The 23937-nt window shown below is 38.1% G+C and overlaps 2 protein-coding genes across 6 annotated transcripts in view; one reads left to right on the top strand and one right to left on the bottom strand.

Moving 5' to 3' along the window:
* Window positions 1-23937, top strand: part of LOC116425333 (midasin) — a 98257-nt gene that overhangs the window by 6348 nt on the left and 67972 nt on the right. For both annotated transcript variants that reach the window (XM_031972923.2, XM_031972916.2), the window contains exons 11-16: window positions 25-478; window positions 561-924; window positions 994-1311; window positions 1764-2060; window positions 2124-2351; window positions 2745-2873. In XM_031972923.2, the coding sequence (XP_031828783.2) occupies window positions 25-478; window positions 561-924; window positions 994-1311; window positions 1764-2060; window positions 2124-2351; window positions 2745-2873 (1790 nt within the window). The remainder of the gene's footprint in view (window positions 1-24; window positions 479-560; window positions 925-993; window positions 1312-1763; window positions 2061-2123; window positions 2352-2744; window positions 2874-23937) is intronic.
* The window catches only part of LOC116425350 (uncharacterized), a 57223-nt gene continuing 36517 nt past the window's right edge, over window positions 3232-23937 (bottom strand). For 2 of the 4 annotated variants that reach the window (XM_076374205.1, XM_031972932.2), the window contains exons 3-8: window positions 22973-23225; window positions 16691-16945; window positions 15524-15628; window positions 14226-14408; window positions 12482-12781; window positions 3232-9061 (exon numbers count right to left, since the gene is read on the bottom strand). In XM_076374205.1, the coding sequence (XP_076230320.1) occupies window positions 8888-9061; window positions 12482-12781; window positions 14226-14408; window positions 15524-15628; window positions 16691-16945; window positions 22973-23225 (1270 nt within the window). In that variant the 3' untranslated portion in view covers window positions 3232-8887. Of the gene's footprint in view, window positions 9104-12481; window positions 12782-14225; window positions 14409-15523; window positions 15629-16690; window positions 16946-22972; window positions 23226-23937 lie in introns of all 4 variants that reach the window. The other 2 variants (XM_076374207.1, XM_076374206.1) reach the window with 2 other exon arrangements.

Genomic DNA, 23937 nt, shown 5'->3' with positions numbered 1-23937 from the left:
TATTTTCTCGTTTTTTCACTGTAGAACCTGAACGCAAGCTTTTGATCGCCGAGAAATCGTCTGACGATGAAGACGCGACCATCACTGCACACGAGGATTTCATCTTCGTTGGTACCATGAATCCTGGTGGCGATTACGGGAAGAAAGAACTGTCACCTGCACTGAGAAACAGGTTCACCGAAATTTGGTGCGGCGGCTGTCCATCGCCCAAAGACCTCGACCTCATTATGCAACAGAACCTTCACTTTGAAGTGCAGGATTGCTCGGGTATTAAGTCAGGAATCCTGGAGTTCCTCGAGTGGCTGAAGAAAACGGAGATAGGAAAGAAGCTGGTCGTCAGTATCAGAGATGTAATGACGTGGGTGACGTTCATCAACTGCTGCGTAGACGCGAAGATGGAAGAAGCTTTCGCTTTCTACCACGGAGCCGCGGTGACGTTCATCGACGGTCTGGGATCCGGCGCCACTGCTAATGAAAAGTAAACGAGCCGAAAGTATTTCATGAATTTCAATGAAATTTATCTGCACAGCTTTTGCTTCATATAGAACGTTATGTTCCAGTCCAGCGAAGTTGAAAGAGTTCAAAGATTCGGCGACAGAGTTTATCAAACGTCGAGCATGGGACATCAGTAAAACCGAGTTGGATTTCAGCTGCGAACAAGCGGAGATAGAAACTAACGAATGCAATTTCGGCATTTCGTCGTTCTACGTGACGAAGAGTTACATGCCAATTCCGGATAACATAGGTTTCACTTTCACGAGTCCGACGATTAAAATGAACACGTTGAAAGTTCTGCGCGCTGCGTACTTGAATAAACCAATATTATTGGAGGGCAGTCCAGGAGTTGGCAAGACCGGCTTGATCTATGCTATCGCCGTAGCATCCGGGCATCGCATTCTTAGGATAAATCTCAGCGATCAGACGGTAAATCGACGGATTAACATTCGAATGAAATTATTGAGAATTGCAATTACAATCGGTGACGTTACGCAGGACATTTCTGATTTATTTGGAGCTGATTTGCCAGTCGAGGGGGGCAGGCCTGGAGAATTTTCATGGAGGGACGGCGTATTCCTCAGGGCCATGAGGAATGGCGACTGGATCCTCCTCGACGAATTAAACCTTGCCTCCCAGTCGGTCCTGGAAGGGCTGAACGCTTGCTTCGATCATCGCGGAGAAGTGTACATTCCAGAATTGACGATGAACTTCCAAGTGAACCAGAACACGCGATTCTTCGCTTGCCAGAACCCTCTGCGCCAAGGCGGAGCTAGACGCGGACTTCCAAAGTCATTTCTGAATCGTTTCACACAAGTACATAATAACCGAGTTGCTCAGAAGACAATATGGTTAAGTACAGCAAACAAAAATTCAGAAATGTGTTTCAATACATTGGTTTTTCAAATCTTTGGTTCATTCGTTTAACACTAGAACTACCGAGCAGTTCAATTGACTTTTGAAAATTTCGCTACATCTGTTCAGACTTTAATTGATTTACAATTGAATTTGCATAGTACTACATGAATTTCTTTAATAATTTAGAGAAACATTTGTTACCTTTCTAATAATTGCAAAAAGACATCAGATGGGTCATTTAATCCCTCTGGTAGTTTTAGTGTTAATCAGAGTATACAAGAATCAGAAAATATTAAGAACTGGACTTGACTCCATTGACTTCTGAGCGACTCAATGAACCACTCTAAACGTTAATTCAATCTTTCTTTAGCAATGAGTCTTATTAGTACTAATTTTGGTGTGTCTTTTAGGTTTTCATTGACGCCCCGAACCAAGAAGACTTGCTGATCATCTTGAAGAGTCAGTTCCCGCAGTTCCCCGAACTGTTACTAACCAAAATGATCACGTTCAACGAGAAAGTGTCTTCCGAAGCTGGCGTCACGTGGGCTCATTCGGGGTCACCGTGGGAGATGAACATCAGGGATCTCGTCAGGTGGTGCCAAATCACCTTGGAGGCTCGTACACCCACAGCGGTCGTACTTGACCCCGCGAGGGGTGCTCGGTTACTTTACATCGACAGAATGAGGACAGAACAAGACAGAGCGAAGGTAATTTCACCTCATTCATCCTCCGGATCTGCGTACTTAAATTCATCCTCCTTATTTGTGTAGGTGATAGAGATTTTCAATGAAGTATTCCCGTTGGAGTATTTCCCCTTGCCGGACTCAGAGTACTCTGTTTGCTTTATACGAGAGAGGGTCTTTGCAGGGCTTTATGATGTGTTATGTCGTACGCAGTCTATGGTGCTCGGGGAAGATGATTTGTTGCTACTCAGAAGTCAGAAGAATGTTTTCAGAAGCCTCGTGCAGTGCGTTCACATGAATTGGATAAGCATCCTTGTAAGTCTAGATTGTAGCGAGTAGTCAATTATTAAATTTCTTAACACTAAAACTACCGAGCAGCTCAATTGACTTTTTATAATTTCGCTATAGAAACTCCAAGAGTGCATCTGTTCAGACTTTGATTGATTTACAGTTCAATTTGCGTAGTGCTAAATTAATCAGAGAAACATTTGTTACCTTTCTAATAATTGCAAAAAGAAGACATCAGGCACGGGTCATTTGACTCCTCTGGTAGTTCTAGTGTTCATCATTTCCATAGTTACACGATTTCTTAATCATTTTTATAATTCTATAATTGTTTTATCATTTATGTATTTCTACAATGTATTGAATCGTTTTTATGATTATATTTGACGACGGTTTCTTACGGTTTATAAAATTCTTAATCAGATTGGAGACACCGGAAGCGGGAAGACCAGTCTCGTTCATCTTCTGGCGAGTGTGGCAGGGCAGAAGCTGAAAACGATCGTCGTGAATTCCGCGACGGACACCATGGAACTTTTGGGTGGCTTCGAACAGGTAAGTGCCTTTTCATTGATATTACTCTTTATCGTTTCATTCGTTCGCTTCCCCGTGGACAATGGTTAACCGTTTGAGTGCTGAACGCTGAGTGCTCTCTTGTGTTGTGCCAAAATTGTGGAGTATCAATTATAATTTTCTTACTATGTTTTTCAAGAAATAAATCAAAGTAAATTTATTTGAATATACGTTATTTTTTGATATTTTTTGTAATACAATATTTGTGATCTCATTAGATAACTACTCTTATTAATTTTTCATTTTTGGTAAATATCCAGAAAAGTTGTTTAGCATCCAAACGGTCAAGATAGATTTTAAGCGTACGGGGATAATCAAGGAGTGAATACAACGATCGCCGTTGTCAAAGATAATCTATCTTTATTTACACATACAATGACATCGAATGAATTCTTCTTTTAATAGACGCAAAATGTAAGTGCTTGTATAATCAGCGATACAAATATTGCAATCAATTCGTCGGACGATTCTCGTAAAGGTCTAGTTTTAATCCGCCAGGCACCGTTTATCAATGAACTTAAATTATAATTATCCTTAACGTTATCGCCGTTCGGATACCGTTCAACCTTCAATTAATCGTTTATAATTAAGCTTACCCGCAAGGTTCTTTATTCCCAAGTCTCCTCACGAAAGTCTTTCAAGAGAAATTGACATTGTTTCAGGGATTTTCCGGACTTGATTTCGACCAATTCATCAGAAGGGATTTCACTAAGATTTCAATTGAATTTTCTAATTAACTTAATCGTACGCAACTGAACCATGAATATTCATTCAATATACTGAAATATTTCTCAATATAACTCACATATCAAAAGCAAAACGAAATTCCAATAATTAATCAATTAAACTATTTCAATAACAACGTCATTTTTTCTTGTTCACATAATTATTCAAACGTTTAAGTTACATCTTTCTAAAACCGATTCCCTGTTAATTATGCAACTAAGAAGGCAGGAGGGGAAGGAATATTTTTCTTGGAAATTATAAGCTTCACAATCTTTTAATTGAATTCAGGGGATTGAAAGGAACGTGTATTTAACCTTTTGCACTCGGGACACTCTCAGTCACCACTTGGTTTAATACAGTAAAATTATAAAGTTTCATGTTTAATACTAAACTTTATATAACGCATCATTATGGGAAATATCAAAGTAAATTACCTTGTCCCTTAACTTATCGATTAACACGTTGAATGCCATGGGGGTCACCGGTGACCCCCAAGTAAATCGAATTACTATAATTCACTCAATTAAACGATGATTGTTCGCAAATATTTCTATATTATAAATAATGCTACCCATTGTGGTGACATTCAGTTTGATGAACGTGCAATGATAATATTCCAATTCAGTCAAATGGTTTAATATTGTATTTTTTCCATTTTGTGTATTTTGCTCTATGAAATCGTGCGGCGTTCAACGTGTTAAATTATTTACATTAGTCGCAACAAGCATCGTCTATATTTTATCAAAGAGCGTTGAATATTTCTAGTAAAAAACTTTCAGTTCAGAGTGCAAAGGGTTAATTCACATACTCCATATAAACGAAACTTATGAATTCCCTTAAGTAACTTACAGAGATCTGCGAGGAAAATATCTAACGGAGAACGCACGTCCGGAAATCCCGAAAGTTTTGCATAGAAAATATATGTGTATATAAGTATATATATTTACGAACGGATACACATATACAGGGGGTGGTTTTCGTCGTTGAAAAGTCTTATCATCCTATTTTGGCAACAGAACGTCTTATATTTCCACGGAACATTTGATTATAATACCCTCTGCATCGGTGCTCTCGACAATAACGGTTACAAATAATATTCCCTACAACAATATCGACGATCACTTAAAACAGGCACAATGCAAAGTACAGTATAATAATCAGCAAATTACAGTTTAATACAAGATCTCAAATTCCCACGAGAATATCCTACATTTCACATTTTTTTTCCATGTTTCAAAGATGGCTTCCCTTTGAACATAAAATAATGCACCGTTTCAAACGAAGCGAATCTTTTTCTTTTCCTTAAGAAATCAAGAAATTCGTCGGGAATAATTCAGTTGAAATTGGTTCTATTCCGTTGCGAGTGAAAATGAATTAAATAGAATTCGAATTAATCAAACAATCGATGAAATTAACCAAGTAGAATTGATCGAATCAAACAGAATTAATGGAACAAATCAATTAACCGTTTGAGTATCAATTTATCAGTATCGATTATAATTTTCTTACTGTATTCTTCAAGACATAAATCAAAGTAAATCTATTTAAATAAATGTTATTTCTTGATATTTCTGTGTAATAACACAATATTTATGATCTCATTAGATAAGTACTTATTAATTTTTCTATCCAAACGGTTAATAGAATTTATCAAAATCGATGAAATTAATCAAATAGAATCGACGAAATGAAACAATAAACCTAACAGAATTATTTTAACACTAGAACTGCCAAGCATTTAATACGATTAATACGTAATCCCTATAAAAATTGTAATAATTGCTTATTATCAATTTCTTCAGACATTCATTACAGTATTCAAGTGAAACTTTCAAGATCATTTCGAATATTCAATGCTTTTAACCAGTTAAGTGTAGAACTTCGTTTGAAAAATCTCTCATTGTGCGCGCAATAAAATCAAATAATGAAGTTTATACTCGTTAAATGCAGGCCAAATGCACTTAAAATATATCCTAACGAAAAACTAAAGCAAAACGAAGAAGAATTAATTTATTCAAAAAATAAATAACCCATCGTTGAAAAAGTTAGCACCATTAAGAGTTTTAAGATGACGTGTATACTTGTCAAACACAGTTAACTGGTTAAGATATCAATAATTACGAAATAAAAACGTCGAAACCAGTAATTTTGACTGATGCGATTGTCTAGTGTTAACACATTGCGTACCGGCTAATTTTCAGAAAATTGAATTGTGCGAATGGCAATTTTCACTGAGGTCAACTTATATTACTATACATAGAAAAACTCAGACATCATATTGTTATGTAATATATTTTAAATAGATAATCAATTCGAATTAAATTTTATATGTTTTTCAATGCTGCAGTAATTAGCGAAGTTGTATAGCTAAGTAAAAACGAGATTAAACGGGATTTCTCGTTACCGGTACGCAACGTGTCAATAATTCAACAGAAAGTGACAACAAACCATGGAAACCGGTGAAAACTCTTTTGGCAAACGATATTCTCCGCGCTCGTTGAATACGTCCCCTTATATGTGCACGCGCGTTCTCACGTCCGTGTATAATATATCTTGTATAATATAAGTGTATAATAACGACGATAGTAAATAATACAATACTGTAAGTACGGCCGGCGGAAAACCCGCCGGCCACTCTTGAGTCCCCCAGTTGAGTGGAAAGCTCATTTAAATGGTGCAAACTAGCTAAAACGGGCACGCCCCTAAAACGATCATTAACTTTAATCCCTAATTGGTGCGTCTAACGTTTCGATTCACATTAAGGAACTATCTTTGTCGGTGACGGTGTCGCTTCATCTCTACCAATTTTTTTTTCCTCGTTTCTCCGAATTTTCTTTTTCTTTTTTCTCTCTTGACACCTCCGCTAATGTCCGTTGTTTATTGCCGTTACCTATATATACTCAATCTAAAAGCGAAATTCTTACGTGGAAACGTGCGTAAAGTTTGGCGATCGATGGACCTACGTAACCATTGTTTTTTTTCTCCCTTTTCTGTTTTCGTCTCGGTACACGGCGAGAGAAAAGCGTTCGTTGTCTTTCGATCGTTGAATCGGAGTTTCCTTCCGATCTCCTATTAACGATTTGTTCTGTCGATGGTACCGAGCGTTTTAACCCTTTGAACTCTGTAAGCTCTAATATTGTACCAGTTACAATATTAAATATTTTAATGAATCTTAAAGAAACTACCCTAAAATTATTCGATTTTCCACACATCCAAATTTTGTACTAACAAGTTAACACTAAAACTATCGAGCAGTTCGATTGACTTTTGAACATTTCGCTGTAGAAACTCCAAGAGTGCATCTGTTCGGATTTTAATTGATTTGCAATACGATTAGCGTAGTGCCAAATGAATTTCTTTAATAATTTCTCAGAGAAACTTTTGTTAGCTTTCTAATAATTGCAAAAAGACATCAGGCGTGGGTCATTTTTTACCGTTGCCGAAATGGTTAGTGATTTCTTTTGCCATTGTAAGACTAGTACTTCGGGGAATGATTAGTTGGTTAATTAATACATATATCAGTTGATCGAAATTTTGAGGAATCTGCAGTTTGGAATATTCTTGTTTCTTTACTTTGAAATTTCGAGCAGTGTTTAGTTCGATTTGAACGTTTGGAGATTAGAAAATTAGTTAATGAATTTTTTAATTGAAAACTTCCACAATTTCGAGCTCGAAGTTGTTTGAGACGTTGGAGTTCTAGTTATATGTTACAGATTTATATTGTGAGTAGTTGTAATAGGAATTAATAGAGCATTTAATTAAAAAATTTTCAATTCAATATTAAACCTTGTGTAATATATCAACACATAAAATATCAAAGTAAAATAGTTCTGTCTCTTAATTTATAGAAGATAATCAATTGTGTTAGTTGCGAGAAATATCGTTAATATTTAGTCGGAAAGTAATGAATATTTTTAATGAAAAATATTGTCAAGTGCAAAGGGTTAATGATTGCGAATGGTTAAAAATGGTCAGTTTAATTACACAATAGTTCCACTGTTAATATCGTAATGGAGATAATATTGTTAAAGGTTTCAGTGACGCGTGAATACTTTTTTCCCACCGTGTACATCTCTTTGGCAACATCACCAGGTTTTTCTGGTTCCGCTCTTGGCGGACGGTTTCTTAAGAAAACTCGTGGCTGTCCCTTTCGTCGCGTTTTTAGAAATTCTCCGGTGTCACCGCGCGAATCTCGGAATCGTTCACTTGCAGGAGGAATTTCTGATACGAATTTTTACGGTTTTCCCGACCGCTCTGGCGATTCTTCGAATTTCACGGTCTGGCGAGCGTCCCGATTGAAAGAAAATTTTCTGTTTATTGATCGGAGTTCGTCGAGGAACTGTTGCTGTTCTTATTGGAACTTCGGTTAGTCCTTGGTTAGCGATCGAAGTGTTCTTTTAGTGTTGCGATGGTTGATGGAATAATTGATATTTGGATTTTTGGAAATTTAGAAACTTAGACATTTAGATATTTAGATATTTAGATATTTAGATATTTAGATATTTAGAAATTTAGACATTTAGACATTTAGAAATTTGGAAACTTGGATAGGTGGAAGTTTGGGGATTTGGAAATTTGGGAATGTGGATATTTGGATATCCGGATAGTTGGAAACTTGAAAATTTGGATCTTTAGATATTTGGAAATATAGACATTTAGGAACTTATAAATTTAGACATCTAGAAATTTAGACATTAAGAAACTTAGACATTTAGAAGTTTAGAAATATAGAAATTTAGAAACTTAGAAACTTAGAAACTTAGAAATTTAGAAATTAGGAGATTCAGAAATTTATATATTTAGGAATTTAGATATTTAGAAATTTGGAAACTTGGATAGTTAGAAGTTTGGGAATTTGGAAATTTGGGAAAATCGGAAAACAATTCTCCAATTGCTAACACAAGGACTAACACGTGGCTAGACCCAGCGTATTAACATCTCTCATATCAGCCCCTCAAAAGTTCATTGCACGTTCCAAGAAAGTATCCACCGATTACAAGCTGAAAGCTCTCAATGTCAGAAATTCAATGAACTTCTAAAGAATCTTCATGAAGGTATTTACAAGATTGCTCGATCTCTAGTTGAATACGAATACGAGATGTCTAGTTTGACACGAGAAAATAGGTAAAAAGAAAATTCATCGCAGAAGACCAAATTTCTGAATTCATTTCCAGCGCAATCGGTTGAACAGAAATGAATTCGGGATAGTTCAGAATTTCCTCCGTGACCTCGAAGTGGGATGAAAGAGAAAAGGAACAGTTCTAAAGGATTCACTCGCTAGGAGAGTCGCTGCTAGTTGGACTGACATTTACTTTCGAATTGTTTAACAATGGCGGTAACAAAATGCTCGATCTTCTACTACTGTCCGACTCGTAAGCGGTCGATGTACCTTTCGACCTCGCGACCAGCGTCCATGGGTCCGGCGGTATGATCATAGAGTCGTCCTGCACGTTTTATAATTCCGCGATTAATTACGACTAGTTAATCTTAAACAGAAATCGTGAGAATGGACACCTTTTATTCATGACACACAGTTAATATCGAGTTGTCGGCTCGCGTGCTAGTCAAAGTCTCGTGCAACAGCCATTGCAACAGTTAAGGCAGTTGTTTATTTTGAGAGTGGGTTGTTTTTGGTTTTTGAATAAGATTCGGTTGACGGTTGTAACTTGATTGCGTACCTTTGTGCGAAGTTAGGGGTAGAGTATGCTTGGGAAGTAGGGTTACTATGGGGAATTGGTTTTATTGATGGAGGGTGTGGGAAGTTGTCTTCGGGTGTTGTGTATTGGAAGTTGTTTGATGTTGGTGGTTGGAAATTTGGATATTTTGATATTTGCAAGTTTGGGAGTTTGGAAGTTTGGAAGTTTGGAAATATGAATATTTAGATATTTGCAAGTTTGGAAATTTAGAAATGTAGAAATTTGCAAGTTTGGGAGTTTGGAAGTTTGGATATTTGCATATTTGCAAGTTTGGAAGTTTGGGAATTTGGAAATGTGAATATTTAGGTATTTTGCAAGTTTGGAAATTTACAAGTTTAGAAATTTGTAAATTTAGAACTTTAGAACTTTAGAAATTTAGAAATTTGGATATTTGAAGATTCGAAGATTCGAAAATACGAATATTTAGATACTTGGAAGTTTAGAAATTTGAATATTCAGATATTTGAAAATTTCGATATTGTGTTCCATACAATATTGCACTCCCACATTTCCCACAAACGCACAAAGATCCACCGTCTTATCTCCAACCAGTTTGCCTCACAGCTTCATCCACATTCAAAACAAACTACTTGCGCACCCGGCAAGCAGCGAAAAGTAAATAAACAATTAGTACGTACCAAATCGATGCAACGTTTTTGCCACTGACTGTATGCAACGATTAATTCTTCAATTTCTTACCGCAGTTCCATACAAAAATCGTGTAAAATACAATTCCAATGTCTAATATCTTACGAACCGAATTAATCATTAATCGAGTTGCATAAACTCCAAAGAACAATAACCACAAAATAAAACATTAAAAAATTCATTGAGGCACAATCCAAGAAACGAAATTATTCTCAGCATTCAATTACCTTATAAAATATCTAGCAGAAATTCGTCGATCAAAAATTTTCAATTATTTTCGAGCGATGAATTTCGATTAATTCCAAGCACAGGACGGACGTTCGTAAATTTTCATGCAGAATGGCTTGTGGTCCCGTTGGTGCTATAGTAAATTACTACAACCATTCTCTACGTTCCAGTTTTTTCACGTGCTCGTAAATACGAGGGACATTGTGTCCAGCGAAATGCGACATGCAAACGTTTCCTAAATTTCAAGGAAAAAGCAACAATGTACATGCGATTCAACCCTTAGCGGACGAGGATTCTTCGAAATCGAAACTTTCAGCAGATGAAGCTGAATCACGTATCGACTGCTTAATTAACCCTTTGCGGACGAACGTCGGCATTTTGCCGGAATCAAATTTCTATGTTTGGAATACCAAATTACAAACAAATGATTTAGCTAAGGAAACTACATACTAATCTCTTGCTGTTTCAACAACTAAATCATTTGTTTGTTGCTTAGCGCTGCAACTATGAAAATTCGATCTCTCTAATGTCAACATTCGTCCGCAAAGGATTAACAGGCTCACTGATAAAGATTTAAATTAATTCCACATGCTGTCTAACAAAACACAGCAGATTCTTGGACGCCAAATTTGAGTCACTGACAACAACAGATCTTTCGATATGTCAAATTTTGAAGAATCATTTTAAACAATGCAATTCAACAATTTTTCTGGAGGACGATCATTCCTTCGAATCCATTGTGCTCTATTAAAAGTTCATTGAAGCACAAGGGTCTATTTACACGAATCAGTGAATCCCGATCATCTTCGAAATAATTGCTTTCCTCGAGATAATCTAAAATGTAGATCTAAAAAGAATTTATAATCGATGTTATAATTCTTCTTCGGGTTTGTAATTTATTAACCGAGTTTTCTATACTATTGTTGTTCGGAAAATATAGAAAAATTAAGGAATAATCGAGAAATGTAGGTGACAGTCTAGAAACATCAATGACAGAGTCATCGCGGAGACCGACACGTGTAAATAGACTCGAAGAGCTGGCTCGCGTCTCGGGAGGCTATAAAAGATAGACTCATCCCCCGCAAAGCCCCAAAAAACTGGTACAAACCCCCAAAACTCGTTTCCCGAAGGAAATCGCTCCCGCCGCCCGAATTTCGGAGCAATCCAATCAACCGCGAAGGAAACACCGCGAAAATCTGCCAATATCCTCCGCGGCATGGTCCCATCAAAACCGTGGACCGGGAATCAGAAGAATTTCCTTAGTTCCCCGGGAAACTGATCGCAAACACGGGAGCTGCATCAAGAATTCGCTCGATCGGGGTGCAAACGATCGCGGGGTGGGGAAAAAACGGGGGAATCCCGAAATTGCGAGTCTTCCTTTCATCGTTTCCCGGACGCGCGCTTCGTCCGTCCAGCGCGGGGATTGAAAACAGTTGTGAGACTGGTCCTTCGGTTCTGGAATGAGTTCTGGAGAATCGAAATGAGTTGTAAGTGTTTTCGTTGTTTTGAGTTGTGTGGGTTTGTTGATTCTGTAGTGTTTGTATTTTGGTTCGACAATGATTTTAAGAAAAGAAGAATAACTGTTGTAGAACTGGTATTTCTTGAGAATTTTATACAAACTCTATAACTGTCATTTTGCAAAAATAAGCGTTCTTTGTTGTTGTTTTGAGTTATGTGGGTTTCTTGGTTCTGTAGTTTCTGTGATTTGGTTCGGCAATGATTTAAAAAAAAAGGAGAACTGTTGTAGAACTGGTGTTTCTTGAAAATCTTATATAAATTCTGTAACTGTCATTTTGCAAAAAATAAGCGTTATTTGTTGTTCTGAATTACGTAGGTTCCTTGATTCTGTAATTCCTATGTTTCTATGTCATCAATTTCATAAAAGTTCTATAACCATCATTCCTCGGTTCCCAAAACAGTCACCGAAAAACACCAGTGATACTGTCATTTGCAAACTAACATTTCCCAATTCTACAAAACTTAAGACTCATCAATCTCAGTTTCCCATAATTGTTCCAAGAACCGAAAACCACCAGCTACAAAACCGTGATTCAAACAAACATTCAACTGTTATTTCTCGTTCTCCAAAATGATTCAAAGAACCGAAAGACAACTGCATAACTTCCGTAACACAGTGGGAACGAGATACACAACCGTTTGGAACAGTTATTTTCGGAAGCTTTTCAATCCCCGCTGGAGCGTGCAGAGAAAAGCGTGCCCGTTGATCCCCGTCGTGACAGGGGTGAAAGGTGAAAGTTTGCCGTGTAATAGCGGTGTTCCCGTGAGCAATACCAGCAAATGTTTGCCCGTCGGCGGCAACGGCGGCTTCAGAAGGGCGACGTCGGTGAGGTCCGGGCAGGTGTTAGGCTGCGCCGCGGGCGGCTCCGGCGGCGAGGGCACCGCTTCAATGGGCTCCTGGTAGCGCGGCGGTTGCACCGATTCACCCGGTATGCTGGGGCCCAGTATCCAGCTGGCGATGCCCTCGCAACAGCCGCAGAAAAACTCGGACAGACCCTGCCGCAGGCCGCGGTGCAGGCTCAGGAACAGCACCGGGTTCACGAATGCGTGGATGTACGCGATATGTAGCGTCACCTGCAACCGTTTCTCCGTTTCTTTCCAGTTCTCGGGAATCTGTAGACTTTCATAGAAGTCGAATCGAGGAATTTGTGTTTTTTCGTTGGTTGAACGGTAACGTGTGCGTTGATTCGAGGCTGAGGAATTTTTAGGTGTGCAATTTGAGTTTAGTTTCGGGAGTGTCTGTTCATTGGATTTTTGGAATGGCAATTCAACCAATTTGGGAGTTTAGATGATTTAGAACTGGTGGGTTTGAGGATTTTTTGAGGTTTCTCCGTTTCTTTCGAGTTCTCGGGAATGTCTTTTGATTGGATTTTAGGAATTGAATCTAGAAATTTGTGATTTTTTGTTGAAAATGGTTAGATGATTGGTTGAATGGTAACATGTTTGTTGATTTGATGCCGAGGAATTTTTAAGTGTGCAACTTGGGAGTTTAGATGATTTAGAATTGTTGGGTTGAGGATTTTTGAGGTTTGGAAGTTTGGATTTGGGAGTCTTGGAAGTTTGAGTTTGCAGTGTTTGAAAGGCTGTGTGACTTGGAAAGTTTCGTCTGAAATTGTGTAACTTGGGTAATTCTATAATTTGTGGTTATAGAATTTCTATAACTTGGACATTTGTGTAGATAGAACCTTTGTAACCTGAAAATTTGTATCGTTTTGATGTTCGTAACTTGTAAATCTCTATGACTCGAATATCCGCAGGTAAAATTTTTAATTTGATGTGGTTAGGACGGTTGCGACATCGTGCCGCATCCATATTCTTCGATATCAGCGCCCGGGGGTGGTTTTTCAGTGATCCACGTGAATGGGGACGCGTTGACCCATTTAGGTTACCGCGAGCTTTCTGTCTTTTTAATGAGTTCCTCTGTGTTTCGTTGTGATTCTTGTTGATTCTCGTAAGCAATTCTACACTAAATTTTGCACCAGATTCTGTATTATATGAAATTCTGTTTGCTTCTCACTGGATTCTGCTCTACACATCTTTTTTCTCTTATTCCTCGTTCTATTGGGACTTTAAATTTCGAATTTCTTGTATTGCAAACTTTCAACTGTTTGAACTTTAAGTTTCGAATTTTTTTTATTCTAAATTTCAAATTGTTTGGACTGTAAGTTTCGAATTCCTTGGATTTTAAATTCCGAATCCTTTGAACCTTAAATCTCGAAGTTCTGTGATTGTAAATTTCGAATTGTTCGAACCTCAAATTTCAAATTCCTTCGCTTGTAAATTCCGAATTGTTCAGACTTCAAATTTCAAATTCCTTTGATAGTAAATTTCGAATTGTTCAGACTTCAAATTTCAAATTCCTTCACTTGTAAATTCCGAATTGTTCAGACTTCAAATTTCAAATTCTTTAGATTGTAAATTCTAAATCGTTTATACTCGAAGTTTCAAACTTCTCAGATCGTGAATTTCGAATTGTTCTGGTAGCTCTAAACTCCGAACTTCTCGATTGTTTTTTTACCTCGTAGCCAGTTGGATTCCCAATGATAGGATGATCCACCAGTGTGACGAAGAACAGTGGTCCCCAGAAGATGCCGTAGGCCGCCGTTATCACCAGAAACATTTTCACCCTCTGCACCCCCTCCCTCTCCATCCTCTTCAAGTAGTTCCTCATTTTACGGTGCTCCTCCGCCGCTCCGCTTCTCTGAAGTGAAACTTCCTTTTCAAACGGGCCGATGCAACGTTTAGAACATTCTGAACCGGGGGCCCGGCGAAACGTGTTGCGAAATTTAGGTTGAACTTCACTTTAATTAGGCTCCTCGAGGGTCCCGCGTATTAACCCTTTCAACGCGAGCATCGTCGAATCATTAGCAAATTTTCACCGAAACTTCCGGGCGAACGATTCCATTGTTAAACTGAACGACGAGATCATTATATTCTACTCTTAAAAATTCAATCTATAAACTGTTCACTCGACTTGCTAAACGTCCAATGATTTCGCAAAAATTTTATTCCATTTGAAAACGATTCATTCAATAAACTGAACAAGATCATTGTGTTCTCTTAACTATTCAATCTATAAACTGTTCACTCGCTAAACATCCATTAATTTTGCAAAGATTTTATTCCATTAGCAAAGGATTCATTCAATAAACTGAACGACGAGATCATTGTGTTCTGTTAACAATTCAATCTATAAACTGTTTACTCGCTAAACATCCATTAATTTCGCAAAGATTTTATTCCATTTGCAAACGATTCAATATTCAAAACATTCATCCTTCAAAGTATCAATCAAATTTTAAGATTCAATCTCCAAAATTTCAGAATATTCAAAAATCTAATTCAATTTCCTTAATTCAACTTTCTCCGAATGTTACCAACTATTCGAAAGCTTCGAAGCAGTTCGAGCCTAACAACGAAAATTCAGTCTGAAATTAGAAAACACAGGGAGAAAATTAAAGAAACAATTAGAAAAAGGAGACTACAGTATGAAATAAAGGAAACTATACGGGACAAATGATCAAACGAGAAAACATCATTAGGACATCAGGTTCGAAGTTCGAATCGAAAGGGCAGAAATGAACAGAATCTCTATCCGAAATAATTTTCTACTATCGGTACGACTGCTTCCAACCTTCTGGTAGATAGCAACAAAATGGCAGCGCAACGGAAAGCGTCGTTGCTCGTAAATTGTTTTGGCGAAAGGAACGCAAAACTGGGACGTCGACGTTGATTGAAATTCGTTCCGAGGCGCCCCGTTTCATTAGTTTGCCGTGTAAACGGTGGAAATGATTTTTTGATGGCCGTGATTATTACCTTGGGCGTCCCGCCGTTCGCGGATGCGCCGGAATTTTCAGGAACCGCGTTTGTTTGCTGATTACCGGTCGCATTCACGAGAATCGTTAGCAGTGCTACTTTCACCTGACACAGAAATCGTTTCGATTAAAACAGAACACGGGTTTTCATCCGCGCGACCGGATTCCCCGGGAAATTTCGAGCGAACGCGATCGAAAGGGATCGGAAAATTAAAGTTAGGATAATTGGGGAATTAGGGAAACTTAAGTGGGATAGAAAAATGTAATGAGGAGAACTGAATGTTTACAAAATAGAGCAGGGATGAACGTTCTGTCTTTTCCTTGTCGAGTGTGTGATTCAGCTGTTTGATTGTGTTTTGTATTGGTGAGTAGTTGCCATGGAAATTGCATCGGTAAGGAGAGATTGTTTAGTTAATTGCATTTGGGGAAATATAGAATGAAATTGTGTTGACGTGTGATTTTAAGTAAGAGATTATAGAATATTGGGCTAGATTTACTGAGATTAGTTAATGGGAAATGAAATAATACTGTTGTTAGATTTGACAGTATCTCGTTTCAGAATGATATTTGATGTAATGATTTTAATGCGAGAGATTAAGAGATATTTTCTTATTCGGGGAACCGAGAAGATTGCAAATTTGTTCGTTCTAATTTGAAAATTGGAGATAATAGTTTCAAATCAGTTTTTTGAAAACCGTTTCCTCGTGGTTGAATTGTGAAAAGTCGCGAAAATAAAATTTAACTTCAAAGCAACTAATAATAACTTGAAATCGGTTTTCCAAAAACAGAAACACGAACTAAATTTAGATTTCCCCATCATTAAACCATGAAAAGTCGCAAAGATTAAATTTTACTTCCAAACAACTAATAACAGCTTAAAATCGGTTTTCTACAAACAGAAAATTCACATCTCCCTATCAGAGAACCGTGAAAAGTTGCAAAGATCAGCTTCAACTTCAAAACAACTCATAACAACTTGAAATCAGTTTTCCAAAAACAGAAACACGAACTAAATTCACATTTCCCCATCATAGAACCGTGAAAATTCGCAAAGATGAGTTTCAACTTGAAAGCAACGAATAATAAGAATTTGAAATCAGTACACTCTGCAATTTCATTGGCAGCTACTGCGATAAGACACAAAGCCTTCGTTAAGGGACGAACGTACCGCTTCGACGTTCGCTTTAGTGAGATCTTTGTGGAGTTTCCTGAGGTGTATCAGCGTGAGCGCAACGCAGATCATGTTGATGGCGATCCAGAGTGCATTCAGAATGTAATGTCGGAACGGGCCGTGCACCAAAGGGCAGCTCGGCGCGTTGTGGCCGGTCTCCGTGTTCGCGGCGAGAGCTCCGCTCAAAAATGTCGGGCCGAGGTTTATCGTGATGCTCGCGAACCAGATCATGAACGTCCCGAACAGGACGCACTGCAATCAGAAATGTCCATCTCTCAGCTACGGTTTCCATTAAAAATAAGAACTTTCATTCGAGAGGGAAACTGTGCAGAAAATTCGAGGAAATGATCTGCAACATTGTTTCTGTTTTATATTCATCAGCTTTGCAGTATGGGAAATGTAAATTTCACAGGGGTTCGTTAATGTTTGAAGTTTGGAATTTAATTCTCATTTGTCTTCGATTAATTCAATTCTCATTCATCTTTAATTCATTTATTTCCGATTCATCTTCAATTCGTGCAATTCTCATTCACCTTCAATTCATTCAATTTTCATTGATCTTCAATTCATTTAATTCTCATTTACCTTCAATTCATTCAACTCTCACTCACCTTCAATTTATTCAACTCTCATTCACCTTCAATTAATTCAACTCCCATTCACCTTCAGTTCATTCAATCCTCATTCACCTTCAGTTCATTCAATCCTCATTCACCTTCAGTTCATTCAATCCTCATTCACCTTCAATTCCATCCTCCGTTCAATCCGAAAAAGGAAGAATCGCAGAACTCGCCGGAAATTTACAGGTCGTAGAAAGTTTCCGTCGCATAAATACAGAGTGACGTCTGCGTCTCGCGAGCAGATGGCGTCCGCGGGGCGGAACCGGTGACCGAGATGTCCGGGCAGCTTCTCCGCGCCGCAACTTCCTGCCGCATGCGGCACGGAGGGCCGCGGCGCGGAAGATCCCGCAGAAAATTGGGTTTATGATACGTCAACCGGCGTATCAAAGGAAACGCCGGAGGTGCGCGCGGTCAGCAGAAACTCGCCGGCGAGATGCAACGTTTCAGGGACTCTTTCTGTCAATTACGCGATCGATACCGCACACCGGCAGCGATCCACCGAGATCTTCGGTTCATCTCGAGTTTCCTGCTCGCGATGCTGATTGCGGGGGATGTTCATTCCGCAAGGTGATTAACCCTTTGCTTTATGGTTTAGTTCGTAGCTGTGACCGATGTCACTGGCTTATCGTTAATGATTTGGTAGGGAAACGCGGAATTTCTGTGTATACGTTTAGGTCAAGGGTTACTGATAATGGGAAAGTAATGTTTACTTTATTGCATTTATTGCTTTATGGTTTAGTTCTTGGTTATGGTTGATGTAACTGGTTTGTTGTTGATGATTTAGTAGGGAAACGTCGAATTTTGGTGCTCTGTATTACGTTTAGGTCAAGGGTTACTGAGTAGTGATGGGAAAGTAATGTTTAATTTGTTTTATTTATTGCTTTATGCTTCAGTTCTTAGTTATAGTCGACATGACTGGTTTATCGTTAACGATTCATTAGAAAAAGGCGGAATTTTGATGCTCTGTGTCTACGTTTACTTCAAAGGCTAATGAGTAATAATAGGAAATTGGCATTTAATTTATATTTGGAGAATACGAATAACACTTAAGTATATAAGATTCAGCTTGAAACTTTCATCGCATACCTAACACGATATCGTAAATGTACAAAGAATTATATTGATGTTGAAGTATAAGTTGTCATGTTGAAGTATAGTAACTCATAAGATGTTGAAGTTAATCTACAACAGATTACTATAATACTATTGCTATAATTGCGGATGGCAATTTTCACTGAGGTCAACTTATATCACTACACATAGAAAAACTCCGATATCATATCGTTATGTAATATATTTTAAATAGATAACCAATTCAAAGTCACACAGCTAAGTGTCTTCACATAAAAACGAGATTTCTCTTACGCAATGTAACATTGATTTGATTGAATTTCGATCGGATCGACAGGGATCGATCGCGGCACCTGTCCAACGATGTGTCAGCACTCGGCACACGGGTTCAGCGATTAGTCCAGGTTATTTTACGAAATTCGAAAGGGCTGGCCGCCGGAAAGCGTGCAAATTGGCAGCGGAGAGAGAAAGAGAGAGTGAGAGAGAGCAGTAACACGTGCATTTGATGGAAGAATTCAGCCCGCGCGCGGGTGTAATGGAAGCGTCACCTGCATTGTTAGGGACGCGGACCCCATGGCGTACGATTGCGGTGTAAACTGTCCGCGGCGGGATGACTGCGCTTTCACAACGGAATTAATTGTGACGCGCCGTTTAGACGAGCCGCGGCCGGCGACCTTAACACGTCGCCGGACGGATCACGAGAAATTGTCGTTCAACGGCCGATCGTTGCTGGCCGACCACGGATTTATCAGGTTTTATTTGCCCTGCGTCGGGTTCCTTTGAATTTATATGCGTCGAGCTTGTTCGTTAACTCTTTGCGATCCATTCTCAATACCTTAACACGTCCCGTGCCACGGAAATTTCGGTCATATTTTGATTCAAGATGAATCAGTATTCAATTTCATATTCAAATGAAATATTAAGTTATATTCAAGTTTTTTTTTTTTAATTTTATATATTTTGATATCGTTTCTTGATGTTTTCGGTGCTTTGTAACGTATACAGCTATTGACCATGTGTCCCTTGAAAATATTTTGTTACGAAAATTAACGTGTACCACATGTGGTACACGTGGCACTAAGCGTGTTAAAATGGAGAAGATATAATATTAACACTTTGCACTCGAAAAATTTTCACTGGAAATTTTCAGTATTTTTCGACGAGGTACAGACGACACTTGAAACTAATTTAACGATAATTCACAGATAAGTTAAGCAACAAAGCTATTTTATTTAAATAATCCGCATAGCAATGCAAAGTTTAATTTAAAATACTTAATGTTCAACTTTATTCACCTCTCGAGTGCAAAGCGTTAAATATTTTAATAAATAAATTTCGAAGAACTACCCTAAGATCACTGGATCTTCTATACATCCAAATTTTGTATTAAGAAGGAAAACAAAGAAATCTAAATTGAAAAACAAAGCTATTTTAACTTAACATTTCACACTTGCAGTGATGCAAATTATTAATGCAAAGGGTTAATGAAGAATTTGTTATTAATGGATTTAGTTTTGGATTTATATGGACCACTGTTGAAGTTTGGTAGTTAATAGGTGATTAGTGACGATCAAATGATTGATTCATGATTTTTTAATGTTTTTTCTCTCGTTCTCTTGAATCTCAATGGATTGGTATTGGAATTTGTTTAGTGATTAGTTTTGAATTTACATGGATTGCTGTTGGAGCTTGCTTAATAGGCGACCAATTGATTGATTCACGATGTTTCATTATTTTTCCTCTAGTCATTTTAGATTTAAGTGGATTGATACTGAAATTTGTCGGTTAATAGTTGATTACAGGTATTCAAATGATCGATTTACCAGTTTTCATCACTTCTTCCTCTATTTTCCTTAAAATACAATTCTATTGAAATGAAAATCTACGATTTCATTCTTGATTTTTTTCCCCTTGAAATCCAATTACACTAGAACCAGATTTTTCGCGGACAGACCTGTTTTTATAGAGACGCAGGCACGTGACGTGTGTAAATATAAATTGAAATGTGGTCGAGCACACGCGTCCCAGGACACCGCGGTTTATTGAAATGTCTGACGTAATTAAAGCGGGTTAAGTAGCTCGAGGATCTTCGCGTGGATCCCCGTTTCCTGGGACGAGTTTTATGAAATTCCCTGACAGCGAGGAATACGTTTGATCGGTACGGATGAAGCGTGCTCGGGAATAAATAAAATATTATCTCAATATTTATAATAACATCGGCGAAATCGATAAAGCGACGCGTAAACAACGGCCACGCGTTATTCTAAAATGTAATTAGTATGGAAATTATATTATTCTATAATAACATTGTTATAAAAATATTCTTTCGAAATTTCAAAGCCTTCGATGAAAGAAATAACGCAATTGATCCAAATTTTTATAAAATCTTTGTAAAGTTATTATAGGAATACTCTTTCAAAATTTCAAAGCCTTCGATAAAAGAAATAATGCATCGATTGATCTACTTTTATAAAATTTCCCTAAAACACAATTATTATAAAATCCCAAAGGCTTCGTTAACAAAAATAACCAGTAATTTTTCTGAAATATCTACCAACGAATTTCTCAAATTTCCTCTGGTATTCACCGTAGCATTAATTTCCTCAATGATTTCCACATCGAATGCCTTTCAGAATATCCATAACAAAAAAAGAAGAAAACGGTGAGCAATTATTTGAACAGGTAATTCTATCGTTAATCGAACCGATGGAATTTTTGCCTGACCGTCGCGTTTACTGGAAATAATCGTCGAGTGGCACTTTCGGCCCCGCGTTTAATTCCACGAGCCGCGCTTTATATTAAGGTCTCGCTCACACTTGTTAAATCGATCCGAAACTTGAGCTCGGTTAAAAGGCCTTTTATGTTACTTAAGTCCCTTAATTAAGTTCAGCCGCGGAGAATATACGCGCGAGCGAAGGAGCTCGTGGCTTGGAACCTTTTTCATGTCTACCGTTTGAAAAACGAAACGATTCTCGATAAGAATCTCTTCTGATAACTCAATGAATTTTCAACGACAAAGGAAATCTTTTTGAAATTTATATAATCTTAATTACCAGATAATTCATTATAGAAAATCAGAAGTTGTTTTAAATAGTTCAAAGTAGAAACTCATGTTTTCTGTTAACTTTCCAGTAAATGAAAAATTTAATTTTATATTTATTATAGTTTATATTACGTGTATCTTTATAGCTGGATAGAATTCATGATTAATTACACTTTCGTAACGATTTTCCTCGAGCATTGAATCTTCGAATCCCAGACGAATCCACGAAATGGCGATTCATCTTTCTTTCGTCCAAACCGCGCCAGCTCGAGGTAAGACAATCGATCGTCTGAATCAACTTGTCGTCCAATTAGCAGGGATAATCGTTCCTTTGTAAATTTCCCTCCCGCCCGGAAATTTCCTTGTTCCACCGAAGTTTCTTCATTATCTCAAATCTGTTTCCTTCTCCTCCGAACGCTGCATTGAGTCGCATTCTCCGAGGAACTTTTACTTGAACAAATCTTAAATTCTCTATTGTACACGAATTCACCAGAATACTTCTCTTCGGACGAAATTCAAGGGAAACTTTCGTTCGACTAAACTATTCACTGCGTGTTTCGCTTGAGAAATGGACAAACATCGAACAGAAGACAATAATAATTCATTAATCCGACCAACTATTCAAAAGTTGAAACTCTGTCTCGCTAAAAATCCAACGTTGATAAACATAATCATTCCAATTCATAAAATTACAATAATAATACATATTGAACCATCAACAATCTTTGAATTAGAAACAGAATAAATTTCATACGAAATTCAAGAGAAACTTTCGTTCGACTAAACTATTCACTGCCTGTTCCACTTGAAAAATAAATAAATAAAGAAACATCGACCAGAAGACACTAATAATTCAATAATCGGACCAACTATTCAAAAGTTGAAACTCTCAGCCTCAGTAAGAATCCAACGTCGATAAACAATCATTCCAATTCATAAAATTACAATAATACACATCGAACCACCAGCAATCTTTGAACTAAAAACAGAATAAATTTCCACGCGTCTTCGCCGATTCACACCGGTCACTCGTAAATTCTATTGTACACGAATTCATCAGAATACTTCTCTTCAAACGAAATTTAAGGGAAACTTTCGTTCGACTAAACTATTGGTTTGAGAAATGAACAAACATCGACCAGAAGACACTAATAATTCATCAATCCGACCAACTATTCAAAAGTTGAAACTGCCTCGCTAAAAATCATTCCAATTCCCAAAATTACAATAATAATACACATCGAACCACCAACAACCTTTGAACCAGAAACAGAATAAATTTCCACACGAAGCTCGGCGTCGTTTTCACCGATTCACGCCGGTCACTCGTAAATTACGATAGGAGGAGCGCAACGAAAAGTGAAACCAGACATTTAGGCCAGCCAAATAATTTATCGTCGAAGGAGGAGCATTGATTCCCGTTGAATCCAGCGAGAAATCTTCGCGGCGAGCTCCGGCCGTGTTCGTTCGGCTAAGGGGTGAAAGCCAGATCGATACGGCCGAAGAAAAATGGAAATCTAAATAAAGATACGTAAACACGCTTGCCTGGGGCGAGTCCATGAGCAACGGGGCCGTCAGATCGGCCTCCTCGTCGGTCTCCGGGAAGATCGGGCTGTCGTTCAGCACTGTCGTCAGCATGTTCACCGTGGAGACCGTCACCAGCAGCAGAAACGCTGTCTCCACCAGGGAACACTTGGTCATCGGCTGACAGTTCAGGATGCTCGAACCGAGGGGCAATAAAATGGCGGCTCTCGCGCAGTCCACCATCGCCTGGTGGAACAGCAATCCTTGCGACCACCTGGGACACAATGGGAAATCATTTGGCAGCGCTGTCGTTGACACTCGGTCGATCTGGGGATGTTAACGTAACGTTTGATCTGTGTTTTGGGGAAATTCTGCTCGGATTTGTTGCCAGCTGACAGAATCGGCTGACATACTGAGTTAGCTTGTTTAGAGATGGGACCGAGGTTTCATTGGTTGATTACTGATTGTAGATTATGGTGGTCTGATTTTTGGACGGGAAGTTGATTTCACTGTTAATTAGAGTCCTAGAAACTTAATGCGTATTCTTTTGTTAATGACAGTTTTGGTATATTTGATTGGGAGTTGGAAGTGTGCTAGCATACCCTAAGTTTGGTGTTTGGAGGGATGGAGGTTTCATTGGTTGATTACTGATCGTAGGTTTCGGTGGTCTGTATTTTGAATGGGAAGATAATTTGATTGTTAATTAGGGTTCTAGAAACTTGATACGTATTCTTCTATAAGTGACAGTTTCGTTATATTTGATTGGAAATTGGATCTGTGCATACCCTAAGTTAGTTGCCCGTTCGGAATCGAATCGAAGGCTCCATTAATTAATTACTGACAGTAGGTTTCCCTATTCTTCCTCTCCGGAAATAAATTGTTTCAATCCTTAGACTCCGAGAAACTTAAAACACCTTCCTCCCAACCGTCAGCTTCATTACATTTAACGCGAATCGAATATCAGCTTCGAAAATACGCATTCTCGG

Source organism: Nomia melanderi, chromosome 2 (assembly GCF_051020985.1).
Source record: "Nomia melanderi isolate GNS246 chromosome 2, iyNomMela1, whole genome shotgun sequence".
Classification (NCBI taxonomy): domain Eukaryota; kingdom Metazoa; phylum Arthropoda; class Insecta; order Hymenoptera; family Halictidae; genus Nomia; species Nomia melanderi.
This window is presented reverse-complemented; position numbering and strand designations above follow the sequence as displayed.